This window comes from Pantherophis guttatus, chromosome 14, assembly GCF_059756535.1.
Source record: "Pantherophis guttatus breed Tessera chromosome 14, ASM5975653v1, whole genome shotgun sequence".
NCBI lineage: Eukaryota > Metazoa > Chordata > Lepidosauria > Squamata > Colubridae > Pantherophis > Pantherophis guttatus.
The window spans coordinates 11105565-11123100 of record NC_142076.1 but is presented as its reverse complement, the minus strand read 5'-3'; the positions used below and the strand labels follow the sequence as shown (position 1 = coordinate 11123100).

Genomic DNA, 17536 nt, shown 5'->3' with positions numbered 1-17536 from the left:
TACCGAGCTCGGAAGGGGCGGTGGGATGTATCTTTGTTCTTCAAACTGGGCATGATAGAAATTGTGTGCCTGAGAGGATGGTGAACTTTGGAGCCAAAAGGAGGAAACTGTTGTCTTGCACAAATGCCTTTGCAGCTATTATTACTGTTGTTGTTGTTGTTGTTGTATGGCATTGTTACAATAGCCGGAGATCACAGTGCTATTGCAGAATAGTAGTTTGGCTTGGTAAGGTACCAGCCGTATTGTAGGACCTGCATGCACGCTTCCCAAGATGCACCAAAGGAAGGTGAGTTGGTTTCACATCAGAAAGAAAGACAAGTGGCTCTTCCTGGAGTGTCACCCAAGGCCCCCTCCCTTCTTGAAGCTGCCTCGAAAATGGGCACTGTAACAAGGAAGGTTCAGAGCCTGCAGGAATCTGACTGCCTGCACAGAGCACCAGCTCACCTCACCATCAAAGTGGTACCTATCTATCTACTTGCATATAACAGTTAAGTGGACAAAAGCTGAAGCAAGTGACGGGAGCTCACGATGCCATACAGTGCTAGGGCTCGAACTGCCAGAGTTGAGACCATCTCCAACATCATTAAGCCACTGAGCCACCGTACCTCCCCTTTTCAGCTAAGGGGGGGGGGGGTAAAGGTAGTCTTTGACTTACAAAGGTTCACTTAGTGACCGCTCAAAGTTACAACAGCACTGAAAAAAGAAAGTTATAACTATATTTCACACTTATGACTGTTGCAGCATCCCCATGGTCACGTGATTTACATTCGGGTGCTTGATAACCGGCATACATTTATGACGGTTGCAGTAGCCCGGGGTCACGTGATCCCCTTTTGCGAACTTCCGACAAGCCAAGTCCATGGGGGAAGCCAGATTCACTTAACAACCGTGTTACTACTTTAGTGGTTCACTTAACCAATGTGGCAAGAAAAGTCGTAACATGGGGCAACACTCCCTTAACAAATTTCCCACTTAGCAATATACACTTTGGGATCAACTGTGGTCATAAGTCGAGGACTATCTGTACAGCCCCACAAAGCTGAAGCGAGCTTCAACCGAGGCCCATATCCAAGCCACCAGCTACGTCACAGATCAGCCTTTCTCCTACAACACCACAATCTCTCCTGGGATGCCCTCAGGGGTGGGCTTCAAAAATTTTAGCATGGGTGCTGGGTGGGCATGGCCATGGTGGATGTGGCCTAGTCAGCCTCCTGCACCATGGTGGTGGGGGGACATTTTTGCCCTCCCCAGGCTCCAGAGGCTTTCCTCGAGCCTCTGGGAGGGCAAAAACAGCCTCCCCAGGGTCCGGAGGCCCTGAACTTCCGGTAGGCCTGTTTTTCATCCTCCCTGAGCCTCCGTGCATGCCCTGCACTTATCTGCATCCAAAACGGGCCGCGTGGGGACTCCGGGGAGGGGAAGGGAGAGGTGGGCGGGGCCAGCCAAGAGTGGGATTTGTGGGATTCTGAACTGCACAGAATCTTAGCTAGAGATTCTCCCGAACCCCTGCAAACCCCCAGCACCCACCCCTGGATGCCCTCCTGCCAACTGTTTTCCACAAAAGTTTCATCCATCACTGCATTGCTGAGGGAACATGAAAGTCCATATGCTTTTATTTTAAATTCTTTATTTTGCAAAGATTACGAGGCCCCTCCAGTCTCAAAGGACACTGGGAGGCTTACTCTCTCACCCCTTTCAGGATGAAGGAAAAATTAAAGAAGAACTCTTAATTTCAACTGAAGCTGCAAAAAGCTTCAAACATCCTTCAAAACCTTCCAGGGCTTTCTTATATGGACAGCTTTTATTTTTCTTTTCTTTTTTTTAATGTAAGTTTTTATTAAAAGTTTTAAAAAGGAAATGAAAACTAACATGAACTAATATAAAGGGGAAACAGAAAAGAGAAAAGAAAAGGACTAAAGGCTCAAAAAAATGGAAAGAAGGAGCTTCCCATTTTCTTTGCAGCAAATATAAGTGTAATTTAAAAAAAAAAAACCTCTTCCTCTAAGGTTACAAAACCTATTATCCTTTTTCTCCCCCTGTTCATCAGAACCATAAATCACAAGCTCCTTTTTCTTCCCTGTTTCCTGTTACAAAAAATCTATTAAGGGACTTCCAGTCTATCGCAAACATAAATATTGTCCTTTGCAGGTTTTCTGAAGTTCAACAGGGCAAGCCAGTCAGAAGGCAAAGCATTGCAAACAAAAGGGAGCTACCACAGAGAAAGTTCACCCATTAAAGCAGAGGTCTTCAAACTTGGCAGCTTTAACACTTGTGGACTTTAACTCCCAGAATTCAACTCCCAGAATTCTCCAGCCAGCAATAGCTGGCTGGAGAATTCTGGGAGTTGAAGTCCACAAGTCTTAAAGCTGCCAAGTTTGAAGACCTCTGCATTAAAGGGGGAAAAAAATCCTTGCAAAAACAACAAAAAACCCCTGCAACCTTCCTGAACAATGGACGGCAGTCTGTTGCCTGTAGCTACAAGAGACAACTAAAATAGGAATTGGTCTTTACTGGCACTTCCAGACTAATAGATATTAGATCACAGATAGTAGATATGGAGAGCCAGATCAGACTGGTTAAGGCACCAGGCTAAAAAGCAGGAGAATGTGAATTTTCTGGTGTGGTACCTGACACTCCGCAACCTCCTAGCCCCCTTCATTCGGAGAAAATAAACTTTGCCACTTTCCTGCCAGCTCTTTGCTTCTCTGCCCCCCAATTCTGCCCCATTCTGATCGCATGCGCACCTCTCTCTCAGCTGAGATAACCGGAAGTTTTAAAAGCAAGAGCAAAAACAAATGCAAACAAACAAAACTAGAGTAAGAAAGTAAGAAACAAAACAAAAAGGCAGGCATAAAAGAAAAAAAAAACCTAAAGTGCAAAACAAAACAAAAAGGAAAAAAGTGACAGATAAATAAAGGAAAAAGATCTAAAGAACAGGCTTCTGACCTATATATATATATTACAAAAGCTATAAGTGCCATTGTAGATTTACCTCCTTTCTCTAAAGTCACTCCTTGACTCCCTCCTTTTTACCACCTATCTTATCTAAGGGTCAAAACCACAGATTGTAAATCCCGGCTATTTTTCCGTTTTATGCAGAAAGTCCATAAAGGGTTTCCCAGTTAGCAATAAATGTAGGTATTGTCTTTTATCTAATCTCAATCAATCTCTCTCTCTCTCTCTCTCTCTCTCTCTCTCTCTCTCTCTCTCTCTCTCTCTCCCTTCCTCCCTCTCTCTGTGTGTGTGTCTCTCTCTCTGTCTCTGTCTCTGTGTGTGTGTGTGTCTCTCTCTCTGTTTGTCTCTCTGTCTCTCTCTCTCTGTCTCTCTCTCTCTTTCTCTATCTCTGTCTGTCTGTCTCTCTTTGTCTCTGTCTCTCTTTCTGTGTGTGTGTGTGTGTATGTGTGTCTGTCTGTCTGTCTGTGTCTTTCCCTCTGTGTGTGTGTGTGTGTCTCTGTCTCTGTCTCTCTCTGTGTGTGTCTCTCTGTCTCTCTCTGTGTCTCTGTGTCTCTGTGTCTGTCTGTCTGTCTCTCTCTCTTTCTCTGTCTCTGTCTGTCTGTCTCTCTTTCTGTCTCTGTCTCTCTCTCTCTTCCGATGCATTTCTTCATTGTGTTGGAAAAACAACAATGCTCATCACACATGGATCTTGCAGGGACCAGAGGCACCCAAAACCAAAAGCAGCTTGCAGCTGTTGATACCCCCTCCCCATCTTAATTTTCCAAAGGTCAAATCCAGCTCCCCCCCCTTACACACACAATACCTACATCTCCAGAAGAGCATCCGTACTTCCAGGGTAGTGAGGCCAAAGCTATATCTTCCCAAGAGGAGGGCTACAGCAGATCCAAAGTTGGCAGCCTCTGGACAAGACCTCCCGCAATAAAGCCGATTATGGGCTGAGCGAGGCAAGTAAAAGGAATCAGCAGCAACTTAATCCTGCTGGGCAACCAATAAGGAAAGTCCCTCTCGGCTTCTGGGGGTTTCTCTGAATCCTTGAAAGGCAGCAGGCCAGGCAACGTGGGTGGGGTGATGCTGTAATCAGCAGGAAGAAGAACCTTCAACCATGGAAGTTATATATATAATAACAGAGTTGGAAGGGACCTTGGAGGTCTTCTAGTCCAACCCCCTGCCCAGGCAGGAATCCCTACACCACTTCAGACAAATGGTTATCTAACATCTTCTTAAAAACTTCCAGTGTTGGAGTATCCACAACTTCTGGAGGCAAGTTGCTCCACTGATTAATTGTTCTCACTGTCAGAAAATTTCTCTTTAGTTTTATATATACCAGTGGCTGCTGAGCTTGTCCATCGAAAGGTCGGCAGTTCACCGGTTCGAATCCCTAGTGCCGCTTAATGGAGTGAGCTCCCGTGACTTGTCCCAGCTTCTGCCAACCTGGCAGTTCGAAAGCACGTAAAAAATGCAAGTAGAAAAATAGGGACCACCTTTGGTGGGAAGGTAACAGCGTTCCATGTGCCTTTGGCCTTTAGTCATGCTGGCCACATGACCATGGAGACGTCTTTGGACAGTCCTGGCTCTTCGGTTTTGAAACGAAGATGAGCACTGCCCCCCTAGAGTCGGGAACGACTAGCATATATGTGCAAGGGGAACCTTTACCTTTACCTATATATTTAAAAAAACTTTTGGGAGCTGCCCAGAGTTGGCTGAAAGATGGGTGACTATATAAATGTTTTAAATAAGTAAATAAATACCCATTCTCCGTTTCCTCTGGCTCCATGAATTCCGAATGCACCGTGGAATCGACAGCACTGTCTGTCTCGACTTCGTCGTGCATCTCATGATGGACCAACGTGCTCGTGTCCTCATCCGTGAAGGTCTCACACTCACTGTAGGTGCTCTCTGAGCCCATATACGCACTGTCGGTTACCTCATTGGCCTAGGGCGGGCAAAAAGAGAAACAGATATTAATGACAAACCTGCACCAAGCACAACAAAGGCGAAGAAGAATGGATGACTCTTTAACGTGGAGCACATCACATAGTATAGGTAGTCCTCGACTTACAACTTCAAGTGAGCCCCAAATTTCTGTTGTTAAACAAGACATTTGTGAAGTGAGTTTTGCTCCTTTTCTTGCCCCACTTGTTAAGTGAAACACCACAGTTGTTAAGCTAGTAATGCAGTTGTTAAGTGTTGTGGCCTGCCGGCAGCCAGTGGAGCTGGCAGCAGAGTTGGACAGTGAAGAAGTTGGGGAAGAACTTGGGCCAGTCCTGGGGGCCGGGGAAAGTTCAGACGAGGGCTCTGCGTCGGAGAAAGAGAGGGAGATAGCAGCGAGGCAGAGGAGCAGCTGGAGCCCGTTCCTAGTGTGTACATGTGCAGAGCTGCCAGAAGACAAGAACGATTAAGAAAGCAGGGTTGACTCGGGAGTAAGGCCACAGCTGGGAGATAACTGGCTCCTCCCATAGGACATAAAAGAGGAGCGAACGGGACATGGGCTTTTGCAGGAAGCAATTACTTCATTTGGTCGATTCAAGATTGGAAAGTTCTGCTCGTGACTCTAATAGAATCTGTGCCAAGTTTGGCCTTGCCCTGCGCTTGGAAATTGGTTCTCTGGCAGCGTTCCAAGTGAGATACGGTGGGTGTTGATCAACATTCCTCTGAAAGACTGTTTGCCAAAGCCTTGTTGACTGTGAATGACCGTAATTCACAGTCGTTTAAATAAAAGAGGTTTGGCTGGATTTATGACTTTGCTTCATGCTTTCTAGGTCAGAACATTAAGTGAATCTAGTTTTCCCACTGACTTTGCTTATCAGAAGGCCGCAAAAGGGGATCACATGACCCCGGGACACTGCAGCAGTCATAAATGCGAGCCAGTTGCCAAGAATCTGAATTTTGATCATGTGACTATGGGGATGCTGCAAAGTGTGAAAAGTGGTCATGAGTTTTTCAGTGCTGTTGTAACTTTAAACGGTCGCTAAATGAACTGTTGTAAGTCCAGGCCTACCTGCAATAACTTGTTTGTGGTTTAGTGCGATGTATGAACCCAGCATCCCTAGTTTGATGTAGAGAAGGGTGGGCAGAACCTGGGGGCAGAATCAAGAGAGGAAGCAGCCTGGAATCCTTAGTGGTTCTTAGTGGTCCTTAGCAGTGGTGAAATCCAAATTTTTTTACTACCGGTTCTGTGGGCATGACTTGGTGGGCGTGGCTTGGTGGGCATGGCAGGGGAAGGATACTGCAAAATCCCCATTTCCTCCCCACTCCAGGGGAAAAATACTGTAAAATCTCCATTCCCTCCCCCCTCTGGGGCCAGCCGGAGGTGGTATTTGCCAGTTCTCCAAACTACTCAAAATTTCCGCTACTGATTCTCCGAACTGCTCAAAATTTCCACTACCGGTTCTCCAGAACTTGTCAGAACCTGCTGGATTTCACCCCTGGTTTAGGTCCAACAACCCCTCTTGAATTCCACTGATTCTTTTCTAGTGCCAATTTAGAGCTGACTAGATGCTTATGAAGAGGCCAGAGCAATAAATCATCTTAACCATGCTTAACAAAAACACAGGTGAAGACAGATTCATGAACCAGATTTAGTGCTCTGTACTTTTCAAGAACGGACCTATCAGAATAAATATTGGTGTGATCTATGTTGGGACAATTTTGATTTGTCCAGGTCCCAGAGATCCTTCTCAAATTAGGCAGTTTTTGTCTGTTGTGTGTGTCTCAATGCCCAGGCAGCTGGCAAATCTTTATAACTGCACCGCCAGTCCGCAATATAATCAGTTATATTATATTTTATAAATATAATTTTATAAACTTAGAAAATCATGTGGCTTTTTCTTCCAGAGCTGCGAGTCTCAAGATGCTTTTGAAAAAAGTATTAGAAACAGCAGCATTTTAAAATGACAATTGGTTCTTGTTAAAAGGCAATCTGGAGCTACTGATTCGGAGGGCTTTAAAGATTAATATACAATTGAAACCAGAGATTTTTTTTTTCTTTTGGGATTGATGGACAAGCAGTTGGGAAAAAAAGTCATGGAGCTGTGTTTTTTATAGATGGTAACTGCAGCAAGATTATTGACTTCTTTGATCAGAGAAAAGACAATTATTGATGTTTATTGGTGAGTGGGAACCCCTTTGTAGACTTTTGGCAGGAAACAAAAAAGAACTTACAATTTATGGTTGCAATGAATAGAGAGGACAGATTATAAAAAGAAGACAGCTATGCTGTAGCCACAGGTAAATTTATAATTCTATTTTTAAATTGCTGTAAAGAAGTTCAGAAGCTGTTTCTATCTTTTTAATTTCTTTTCTATTTCTCTTTTGTTTTCTCCCCCTTTCTTGAACTTTTAGCTTTCTCTTTCTTCTTTTTCTTTTTTCTTTTACATTAGTTTACATTTGTTTTGATTATTGAGTCTGTCATCTGCACTTCCATAACTGTCTGGTTTGGTTCTGCAACCCAACAAGACAGACACAGACTTCAGAGGATAATTAGAACTGCAGAAAAAACAATGGCTACCAACCTGCCTTCCATGGAGGACCTGTCTACTGCACGAGTCAAAAAGAGGGCTGGGAAAATATCTACAGACCCTTCGCATCCTGGACATAAACTGTTTCAACTCCTACCCTCAAAACGACGCTATAGGGCACTGCACACCAGAACAACTAGACACAAGGACAGTTTTTTTCCTGAACGCCATCACTCTGCTAAACAAATAATTCCCTCAACACTGTCAAACTATTTACTAAGTCTGCATTATTATTACTATTAATCTTCTCATCGTTCCTATCACCCATCTCCTCCCACTTATGACTGTATGACTGCATCCTTGTTGCTGGTATCCTTACGATTTATATTGACTGTTCCCTAATATGATTTGATTGCTTATTTGTACCCTATGGCTATCATTAAGTGTTGTACCTTATGATTCTTGATGAATGTATCTTTTCTTTTATGTACACTGAGAGCGTATGCACCAAAGACAAATTCCTTGTATGTCCAATCACTCTTGGCCAATAAAGAATTCTATTCTATTCTATTCTTTTTAAAAGCATTTTTAGTAAAAATTATACAAAACAAGCAATCCAGAGGCATTTCTTTCCAATATTATAGAAACAATCTCGAAATTAACCTTATTGTGCCCGAATAGGAACGAAAAACAATCTTGCCAATGACTTTTGAAGGACCCCTGGGAGAAAATCAAGATAAACCAAACCAAATATCCTTATCAGGTTCAGAGGAGGGTTGCCTTAAAAATAAAGCAGAAAAGTCTACTTAAAGGTTAGAGCAAGACCACTCGCTTGGGAGCCAATGTTGACCAACTGGAAGTCACATGTTCAACGGTCAGTTGGAGGTAAGTGAAAGATAAAAGCTCAAGGTTTGCATTTTTCATAGGGGGTTTCAACGGTTAAGTGAGGACTACCTGTATTCTGGAAGGAGGCCCAGCTGGCTGGGTAGCATTCTGCTCCAAAAGATTGTGCACACCCATGTTTTGCTCTAATTTCTGTCCTGGATCCTGGCAGATCAATGATTTGTTAAAAGAGTGTTTTGGGTTCCACTGAGAGTTAGGGAGGGAGGGAGGAAAGGAAGGCAGGAGGGAGGGAGGGAGGGAGGGAGGGAGGGAGGGAGAGAGGAGGAGGGAGGGAGGAAGGAAGGAAGGAAGGAAGGAAGGAAGGAAGGAAGGAAGGAAGGAGTGAGAAGGGAAGGAGGGAGGAAAGGAGGAAAGAGCTGGGGAGGGAGGTTAGGAAGGAAGGAAGGAAGGAGCTGAGAAGGGAGGGAGGTAAGGAGGTTAGAAAGGAAGGAGGGAAGGAAGGAAGGAAGGAGCTGAGACGGGAGGAAGGAAGGGAGGAAGGAGCTGAGAAGGGAGGGAGATTAGGAAGGAAGGAGGGAAGGAAAGAAGGAACTGAGAAGGGAGGGAGGGAGGGAGGAAAGGAAGGCAGGAGGGAGGGAGGGAGAGAGAGGAGGAGGAAGGAAGGAAGGAAGGAAGGAAGGAAGGAAGGAAGGAAGGAAGGAAGGAAGGGAGGGAGGAAGGAGTGAGTGAGAAGGGAAGGAGGGAGGAAAGGAGGAAAGAGCTGGGGAGGGAGGTTAGGAAGGAAGGAAGGAAGGAAGGAAGGAAGGAAGGAAGGAAGGAAGGAAGGAAGGAAGGAAGGAGCTGAGAAGGGAGGGAGGTAAGGAGGTTAGGAAGGAAGGAGGGAAGGAAGGAAGGAAGGAAGGAGCTGAGAAGGGAGGAAGGGAGGGAGGAAGGAGCTGAGAAAGGAGGGAGGTTAGGAAGGAAGGAGGGAAGGAAAGAAGGAACTGAGAAGGGAGGAAGGGAGGGAGGGAGGGAAGGAGGAAGGAAGGAGGGAAGGGAGGAAGGAAGGAATTTCCAAAGCTATGTCGGCTCTTCTTGATTGTTAGAATGAACTCTTTTAGCACGCTAATGAAGAAAGTGGGTAAGGAAGAATCTATGAACCCTAAGCAGACATGGCTTCCCTGGGATTTGCTTCTCTGGCCAACCAACTCTCGGTTCCATTTGAGACAGCGACATGCAGAGGAAAGTCCAACGTGACACTCTCGAAATAGATGCTCTGGGCCTACCTGCACATTGGCCATTGCTCGTCTTTAAGAAGGACTGTTTTCTGGGATAGAGAGAGAAAGAGAGAGAGAAAGGAAGGAAGAAAGAGAGAAAGAAAGAGAAAGAAAGAAAGAAAGAAAGAAAGAAAGAAAGAAAGAAAGAAAGAAAGAAAGAAAGAAAGAAAGAAAGAAAGAAAGAAAGAAAGAAAGAAAGAAAGAAAGAAAGAATTCTTTATTGGCCAAGTGTGGACACACTTTGGACACACAAAGAATTTGTCTTTGGTGCATGTGCTCTCAGTGTACATAAAGAAAAAATAAAATATATTCGTCAAGGATCATAAGATACAACACTTACTGATAGTCATAGGATACTCATAAGCAATCAAATCATACTTTTGTGTGTGGATTGTATTTATTGTTAAGAAAAAGAGGTGTGGACTTCAACTCCCAGAATCCTGGGAGGCTGGAGAGAGGTTCAACCCGTGATGGCGAACCTATGGCACGGGTGTCACAGGTGGCACACAGAGCCCTCTCTTCAGGCACACGAGCCGTCGCCCCAGCTCAGCTCCGCTGCGCATGCACCTCCCACCGGCCAGCTTTTTTTGGGGTCTCTGCCGTGCATGCACGGGGGACGGGGGCACATGCAGGAGATGCGCCACATGCGCGGGGTTGTGGGGCACATACGGGGGGTCACGCACACATGCGTGGGGTTGCACATGCATGCTCAGGGCATGCAGGGTGCATGCACACATTGCATTATGGGTGTGTGAGTGCGCACGCATTTTCGGCATTCAGTGCCGAAAAGGTTAGCCATCATTAGGTTAGACTGTGGCTTAAACCTAGCTAGCTAACACACCCTTTGCCCCCCCAGCTCCTCCATTTACAACTCCAGGAAGGGTCAGCCGTTTTCCTGGTCAGCCGTTTGGTGCCCTTGACGGATCCCTCCCTCTGGAAAGGAAGTTTTTGCATTACCGACACTCCTGCTGACTCGAGGCATTTCGCCTCCTCTGATAAACCCTTTCTTCCAGCAACTGCAGGATTGCAAAACAAATTCCTGGTTTTAAAATGAGCAGAGGGGAGTGAAGCAGGAAACGGAGATACGGACTTCTCTGAGAGTTATAGAAAAGAAATAAACCTGAACCAGAAAAAGGAAATTGGTCCCAATGAGAGATATGCCACTACTCTTACTCTACCCCCAAAGTTCTCCGGAAGAAAGAATGCCCCAAAGACACCTTACTACAACTTATGAACCCAGAAACTCCAACATGGTCAGTTATTTTATTCCCATCGACTGTTGGCTTCGTGCAAGACATGCATCTCAGCACAACCCAAAGGCAAGCAAAGCCAGTTTGGTCTAGTGGTGAAGGCATCAGGTTAAAAGCCAGGAGACCATGAGTTCTAGTCCCACCTTAGCCATGAAAACTAGCTGGCTGACTTTGGGCCAATCACCAGGAGACAGTGAGTTCTACCGTGTTTCCCCCAAAATAATCCCTCCCCTGAGAATAAGCCCTCCCCTGAAAATAATCCCTCCCCGAGAATAAGCCCTCCCCCCGAGAATAAGCCCTTCCCTGAAAATAATCCCTCTCCAAAAATAAGCCCTCCCCTGAGAATAAGCCCTCCCCCGAAAATAAGCCTCCCCTGAGAATAAGCCCTCCCTGAAAATAAGCCCTCTCCAAAAATAGGCCCTCCCCCGAGAATAAGCCCTCCCCCGAGAATAAGCCCTCCCCCGAGAATAAGCCCTCCCCCGAGAATAAGCCCTTCCCTGAAAATAAGCCCTCCCCCGAGAATAAGCCCTCCCCCAAGAATAAGCCCTTCCCTGAAAATAAGCCCTCTCCAAAAATAAGCCCTCCCCTGAAAATAAGCCCTCCCTGAAAATATTTAAATGCATGCGCAGCCAGTCCCCGCCATTTCCTCTGGTTAGGGTTAGGGAGAGCTGGAAATCAGGTAAGACAGCAAGAGGAGTCCCGTCTTGCTCCACATATACAAGATCGCCTTCTGCCACCGATAGCCTCCCACCGGCCAATACGCTCTCACAGAGAGGGGCTCCTCAGGGTGCTGTCGGCCAAACAATGTCGACTGGTGACACCCAGGGGGAGAGCCTTCTCTGTGGGGGCACCTGCCCTCTGGAATGAGCTGCCCCTAGAGGCTCGTATGATCCCCGACCTGCGTACCTTCCACCGCGCCCTTAAGACTCTTTTGTTCCAACAGGCCGGGCTGGCTTAATATGAATTTTAAATTGGGTGTTTATTAGTTTTGAACTTTGTGGGCCAAATTTTATATATTCGTTTTTAATTGTTTTTAATTTTTGTGAGTTTATATGTGTTTTAATATGGCTGTACACCGCCCTGAGTCCTTTGGGAGAAGGGCGGTATAGAAGTTCAATAAAATCAAATCAAACATGCCCCAAAAATAAGACCTCCTCAAAAATAAGGCGAAGCACTTATTTCAGGGATCAAAAAAAATATAAGACAGGGTCTTATTTTCGGGAAAACACAGTAGTCTAACTTTAACTATGAAAACCAGCTGGCTGACTTTGGGCCAATCACCAGGAGTCAGGGAGTTCTAGTCCCACTTTAGCCCTGGAAGCCACCAGCTGGGTGATTTGGGGCCAGTAGTCCCTCTCTCTCTCAGCCCAACCTACCCCACAGGGTTGTTGTTGTGGGGGAAAAGAGGAGAAGGAAGGTTTGCAACCTTGAGGAGGAGGAAGGTTTTAAAATACCTTGAGGTATTTTAAAAATAACAACAGCGAGATAGAAATAAATGAAATAATCATACTATATAAAAACGCCCGCCTGCCTTATCCCAGGCCCTTGGAAAGGACTCGATAGGTGGATTAAAAAAGATCTAATCTGAACATCTGGCTGACTGTGCAACAAACTAATAATAATAATAATAATAATAATAATAATAATAATAATAATAATAACAACAACAACAACAACAACAACAACAACATTTTTTGAATGTTCAATTGACTGAGTTTCATGTTTAATGAAATAATAATAATAACTTAATAATAATAAGTTGTTATTATTATATATAAATAATTTATAAATAATAATAATAATAATGGGACTTGCAAATTGAAGTTGAGCAACTGTGGAAAAAGAAATCGTGTGTTGTCCCGATTGTAATTGGAGCCCTTGGAGCAATACCCAAAGGGCTACCCCGCTATTTAGAAATTCTAAATTTACCGGACCTGAACATTTTGACTCTACAAAAAACCACGTCGGAACAGCTTACATCCTCCGACGATACCTTAACAGTTCCTAGGTCCTTGGTTAGGACTCGAGCTGCTGAGCTATTTACCAGCCTCAAAGGCTGTGAATCTCACTAAAGATTAATCTGTTGTTGTTGTTGTTGTTGTTGTTGTTGTTGTTGTTGTTGTTGTTGTTATCTCAAATAGTCAGTGGTACAAGAGACGAAACCTGATGAAGCCCTCCAAATTCCCCCCCAAATGCAAAGATTTGTTCCCTCCAGGAAAAACAGCTGTTAAGCTTTCATTTTTGAAACCCACCCAAAATTGCACGCACGAGAATACAAGCTCTCTAGGGTGCCCCCCCAACCCCCGACTCCCAGGTATATTCAGACAACACGCTCCTTACATCAAGGACAACAATCCTTTCTATGAATCTTGCAGGTTAACTCATCCAAAAACCACTGTGGGCATTCTCACAATAGACTCCATTCCTGAATTAATGCGTTGAGGGGGGGTTGGAATGATACCTTCAGCCGCCGTCCAAACCCTAACAAACTTCACACTCAATATCTCAGGGGCTGCCCCAAAGAAGAGGGAGTCAAGCTATTCTCCAAAGCACCTGAGGGCAGGACAAGAAGCAAAGGGTGGAAACTCATCAAGGAGAGAAGCAACTTAGAACTAAGGAGAAATTTCCTGACAGAACAGTGGAACAACAGTGAATCAGTGGAAAAACTTGCCTCCAGAAGTTGTGAATGCTCCAACACTGGAAGTTTTTAAGAAGACATTGGACAATCATTTGTCTGAAGTGGTGTAGGGTTTCCTGCCTGGGCAGGGGGTTGGACTAGAAGACCTCCAAGGTCCCTTCCAACTCTGTTATGGTAAATTCTAAAACTCACCAAGCTCAGGACATTCTACGCCAACCCCACGGAGTCTTTCACTAACCTGGTTCAGCCCGGTCGAAAGTTGCCTGTTTTCCAACCCACGTCCGGTGCTGCCTATTTTTGCTTACATTTTTCCTTCACAGAGCACGGCCCTTTTCCTGACCTCAACAGAATCCACGGTGAGTTAATTCTCCAGCTATTTCAAACCAATGATTTACCTGGACTGTGTCGCTGTGTCCAACCTGCATTTCCCACCCAACCTGTTTCTCCGCTGAACGGAGAGTCGAGTCTACTTCTCTCTCCCTCCCCCCCCCAATCCCTCCGCCTTTCCAGCTCTGGAACAAGGAAATCCATTTCAAAGTTACAATACGCTGCCTAAGCAGATTCAACGAAAAAAAACATTCCGGCTGATTTCCTACCTTTTTTCCAAGCAGGATGGGCAGTCCTACAAGCCAGTAACCAACTCAGATTAAGTGTCTTCAAAGTGTAGACGCTTCACCGGGCTTCCTACAGAGCTGCCACCTGGGCTGGACTAAGAACTGTACAGCCCATCCTGGCAGACCTGATCAGGATTTTAAGTTAGGGAGTGATTGGTTGAAGCAAGGGTGAAATCCAGCAGGTTCTGACAGGTTCTGGAGAACCGGTAGCGGAAATTTTGAGCAGTTCGGAGAACCGGCAAATGCCACCTCTGGCTGGCCCCAGAGTGGGGAGAGAATGGGGATTTTGCAATATCCTTCCCCACAGGAGTGAGGTGGGAATGGAGATTTTACAATATCCTTCTCCCAGGAGTGGGGAGGGAATGGAGATTTTGCAATATCCTTCCCCCAGGAGTGGGGAGGGAATGGGGATTTTGCAGTATCTTTCCCCTGGAGTGGGGTGGGAATGGGGATTTTGCAGTATCCTTCCCTTGGAGTGAGGTGGGAATGGGGATTTTGCAGTATCCTTCCCAGCTCCTGAACAAAGAGAACCAGTTCAGTGACATCATATCGTCACCGCTACCAGCTCGGCCAAACCAGGCCGAACCAGGAGGAACCCACCATCAAGTGGAATATAGTTTGCCTTCAGAAGTTGTGGATGCTCCAACGATGGAGGCTTTTAAGAAGAGACTGGACAGCCATTTATCTAGAATGGTTTAGGGCAGTGGTCTTCAAATTTGGCAGCTTTAAGACTTGTGGACTTTAACTCCCAGAATTCTCCAGCCAGCTATGCTGGCTGGAGAATTCTGGGAGTTGAAGTCCACAAGTCTTAAAGCTGCCAAGTTTGAAGACCTCTGCCCTACAGGTATTAGGATACACTAGAGGTTCAGGGCAGTATAGTTTGCAGGATCCCCAGAGCCAGAACGATTCCTCTGATCCTTAGGAGGGCTGTAAAAGCTCCCTGGGAATACTAACTTTTTACGGATTTCTTGATTTCTCCAGCGTAGCTGGCTGGAGAATTCTGTTATTCTACGTTCTAAGTTCCAGTCTCCCGAAAAGTACGGTTTTTGTTCTTGAGTAGCTGTGGCGTAGCCATTGTCTTCTTCCACTTCTCCCTTTCTCTGCCATTTGATGGGAACAATTCGGCCCTTGAAATTAAAAGGGAGTTTTTGTTTGGCCTCTGGGACAGAAAAAAAAGAGAAAGGACGAGCACAGGCATTGTTCGCGAAACTTCTCCATTTCCAGGCAAATCCAGTGAGGGGCAAGAAAATAGGGAGAAAAGAGAAGTGAAAGCGACTGGCCATCACATCTGGTGATGGGAAGTCTTCTCAATATTGCTGGACTTCCAAGGTGGCTCTTCTTCTGCCAAGAGAAACTCATCATGTTTTGGTCCATCCCAAATTAGATAAGCCTGTTGGAGCCAATATTCAACACCTACTGGGGGGCGGGGAGGGGAATTTGGAGGATATAGGAGGGAGGAATCACCTAGTTGGATGGGTAGAGATTGAGTAGAATGGCATGGTCAGATCCCATCAGCCAAAGGGTGTTGGCTGGTGGGGACCAGAAGATGGGCTTTTTCTGCAGTGGCCCCTGATCTTATGGAACATCCTCCCTTCGGAGGAGACCAGAATGGCCCCAACCTGTTAGCATTTTGCCAGAGCCTAAAAATCTGGCTGTGTTGCTGAGCCTTGGGCACTGAGTGTGCCAAGGGCCCCACTTCTTGGGCTGCATTGCTAACTGGCCAGGTATCTCGGCTGCTATGTATATTTATTTTGGATGTTTCTATTGATTTTTGTTTGAAATTGTTTTTAATAGTTTAATTGTTAAGCTGCTCAGAGTCACTGATGGAGATGGGTGGCAGGCAGGCAGGCAGGTGAAAAAGGGAGGGAGGGAGGGAGGGAGGGAGAGAAGGAAGGAAGGAAGGAAGGAAGGAGGAAGGAGATGGGAATGAGAGAAAGAAGAAAGGAAAGAAGGAAGGAAGGAAGGAAGGAAGGAGGGAGGGAGGGAGAGGGAAGGAAGAAGGAGATGGGAAGGAGAGAAGGAAGGAGGGAGGGAGGAAAGAAGAAAGGAAGGAGGTGGAAGGAAGGAGGAAGGAAGGGAGGAGATGGGAATGAGAGAAAGAAAGGAGGGAGGGAGGGAGGGAGGGAGGGAGGGAGGAAGGAGGGGGAAGGAAGGAAGGAAGAAGGAAGGAAGGAAGGAGGAAGGAGATGGGAATGAGAGAAAGAAGAAAGGAAAGAAGGAAGGAAGGAAGGAGGGAGGGAGGGAGAGGGAAGGAAGGAAGGGGGAAGGAGAGAGGGAGGGAAGAAAGAAGGAGATGGGAAGGAGAGAAGGAAGGAGGGGGGAGGAAAGAAGAAAGGAAGGAGGAAGGAAGGAAGGAAGGAGGAAGGAAGGGAGGAGATGGGAATGAGAGAAAGGAAGGAGGGAGGGAGGGAGGAAGAAGGAAGAAAGGAGGGGGAAGGAAGGAAGGAGGAAGGAAGAGAGGAAGGAGGGAAGGAGGGAGGGAAGGAAAGAAGAATGGGAGGAGGGAGGGAAGAAGAGGGAAGGAAGGAAGGGGGAAGGAGGGAAGGAAGGAAGGGGGAGGAAGGAAGGAGGGAGGGAGGGAGGAAGAGGGAAAGAAGGAAGGAAGGGGGAAGGAGGAAGGGAGGAAGGAAGGAGGAGGGAGGGAAGGAAGGAAGGGAAGGAGGAAGGAAGGAAGAAAGGAGGGAGGGAGGGAGGGAAGGAAGGAAGGAAGGAAGGAAGGAAGGAAGGAAGGAAGGAAGGAAGGAAGGAAGGAAGGAAGGTAGGTAGGTAGGTCGGTCTTGGGGCACCCTTTGGTGATGGGCTGCTTCAGTGCAAGATCGATTCAGTTGCAAGCCCTTCTGAGTTGCACACACCCCTCCCTTGAGTAAGCTATGCCTAGAGCGATGGACTTTGCATACTCTTGAGAAAGTTTATCCTCGTGAGCTGTTCCAAAGTCCTGAACCGTCTTTGAAGAAAATCAAGTAAATATTAACTCTCCACAAATAAGGCACGCATGCCTGGTCAGTTAATCCCAAACCTCCCCGCATCTTGCTGCCTTCATCCAGAAACCATTCTGTCCACCTGGCAGCAGGAACTAGCATGGTTCTTCCTTGGGAGTTTACAACTAAGGCCTGTTGACAGCACACACCACTCACAGGCAGACTGCTCTTATAAATGGAGGCTCTCGTTTGGCTGCCGTAACTCACATCTATTAATAGTGATACGAATGGATTAAATATGAATTACAATGCAGGAGGCACCTCTCACTAATAAGATAAGAAATTTATTAATCTTTAAATTATCCATCAGCTGTTCACTAGATATATTGGGTTGGTGAGAGAGATGCGCTCAGCATTAGTCTTAAATGCTGAGCGCATCTCTCTCACCAACCCAATATATCTAGTGAACAGCTGATGGATAATTTAAAGATTAATAAATTTCTTATCTCCGAAAATTTTTGAGGCACACAATCCAGAGATTATGGACTCTGTCTCCCCAATTAAATCCTTTGCAGCTGACCAGGTGTAATCCATAAACTCTTCTATGA

The 17536-nt window shown here is 45.9% G+C and overlaps 1 protein-coding gene across 3 annotated transcripts in view; it reads right to left on the bottom strand.

Annotated features, from left to right (window-relative positions):
• Positions 1 to 17536, bottom strand: part of RAB11FIP3 (RAB11 family interacting protein 3) — an 89987-nt gene that overhangs the window by 34467 nt on the left and 37984 nt on the right. For all 3 annotated transcript variants that reach the window (XM_060692949.2, XM_060692950.2, XM_060692947.2), the window contains exon 4: positions 4701 to 4885. In XM_060692949.2, coding sequence (XP_060548932.1) covers positions 4701 to 4885 — 185 coding nt within the window. The remainder of the gene's footprint in view (positions 1 to 4700; positions 4886 to 17536) is intronic.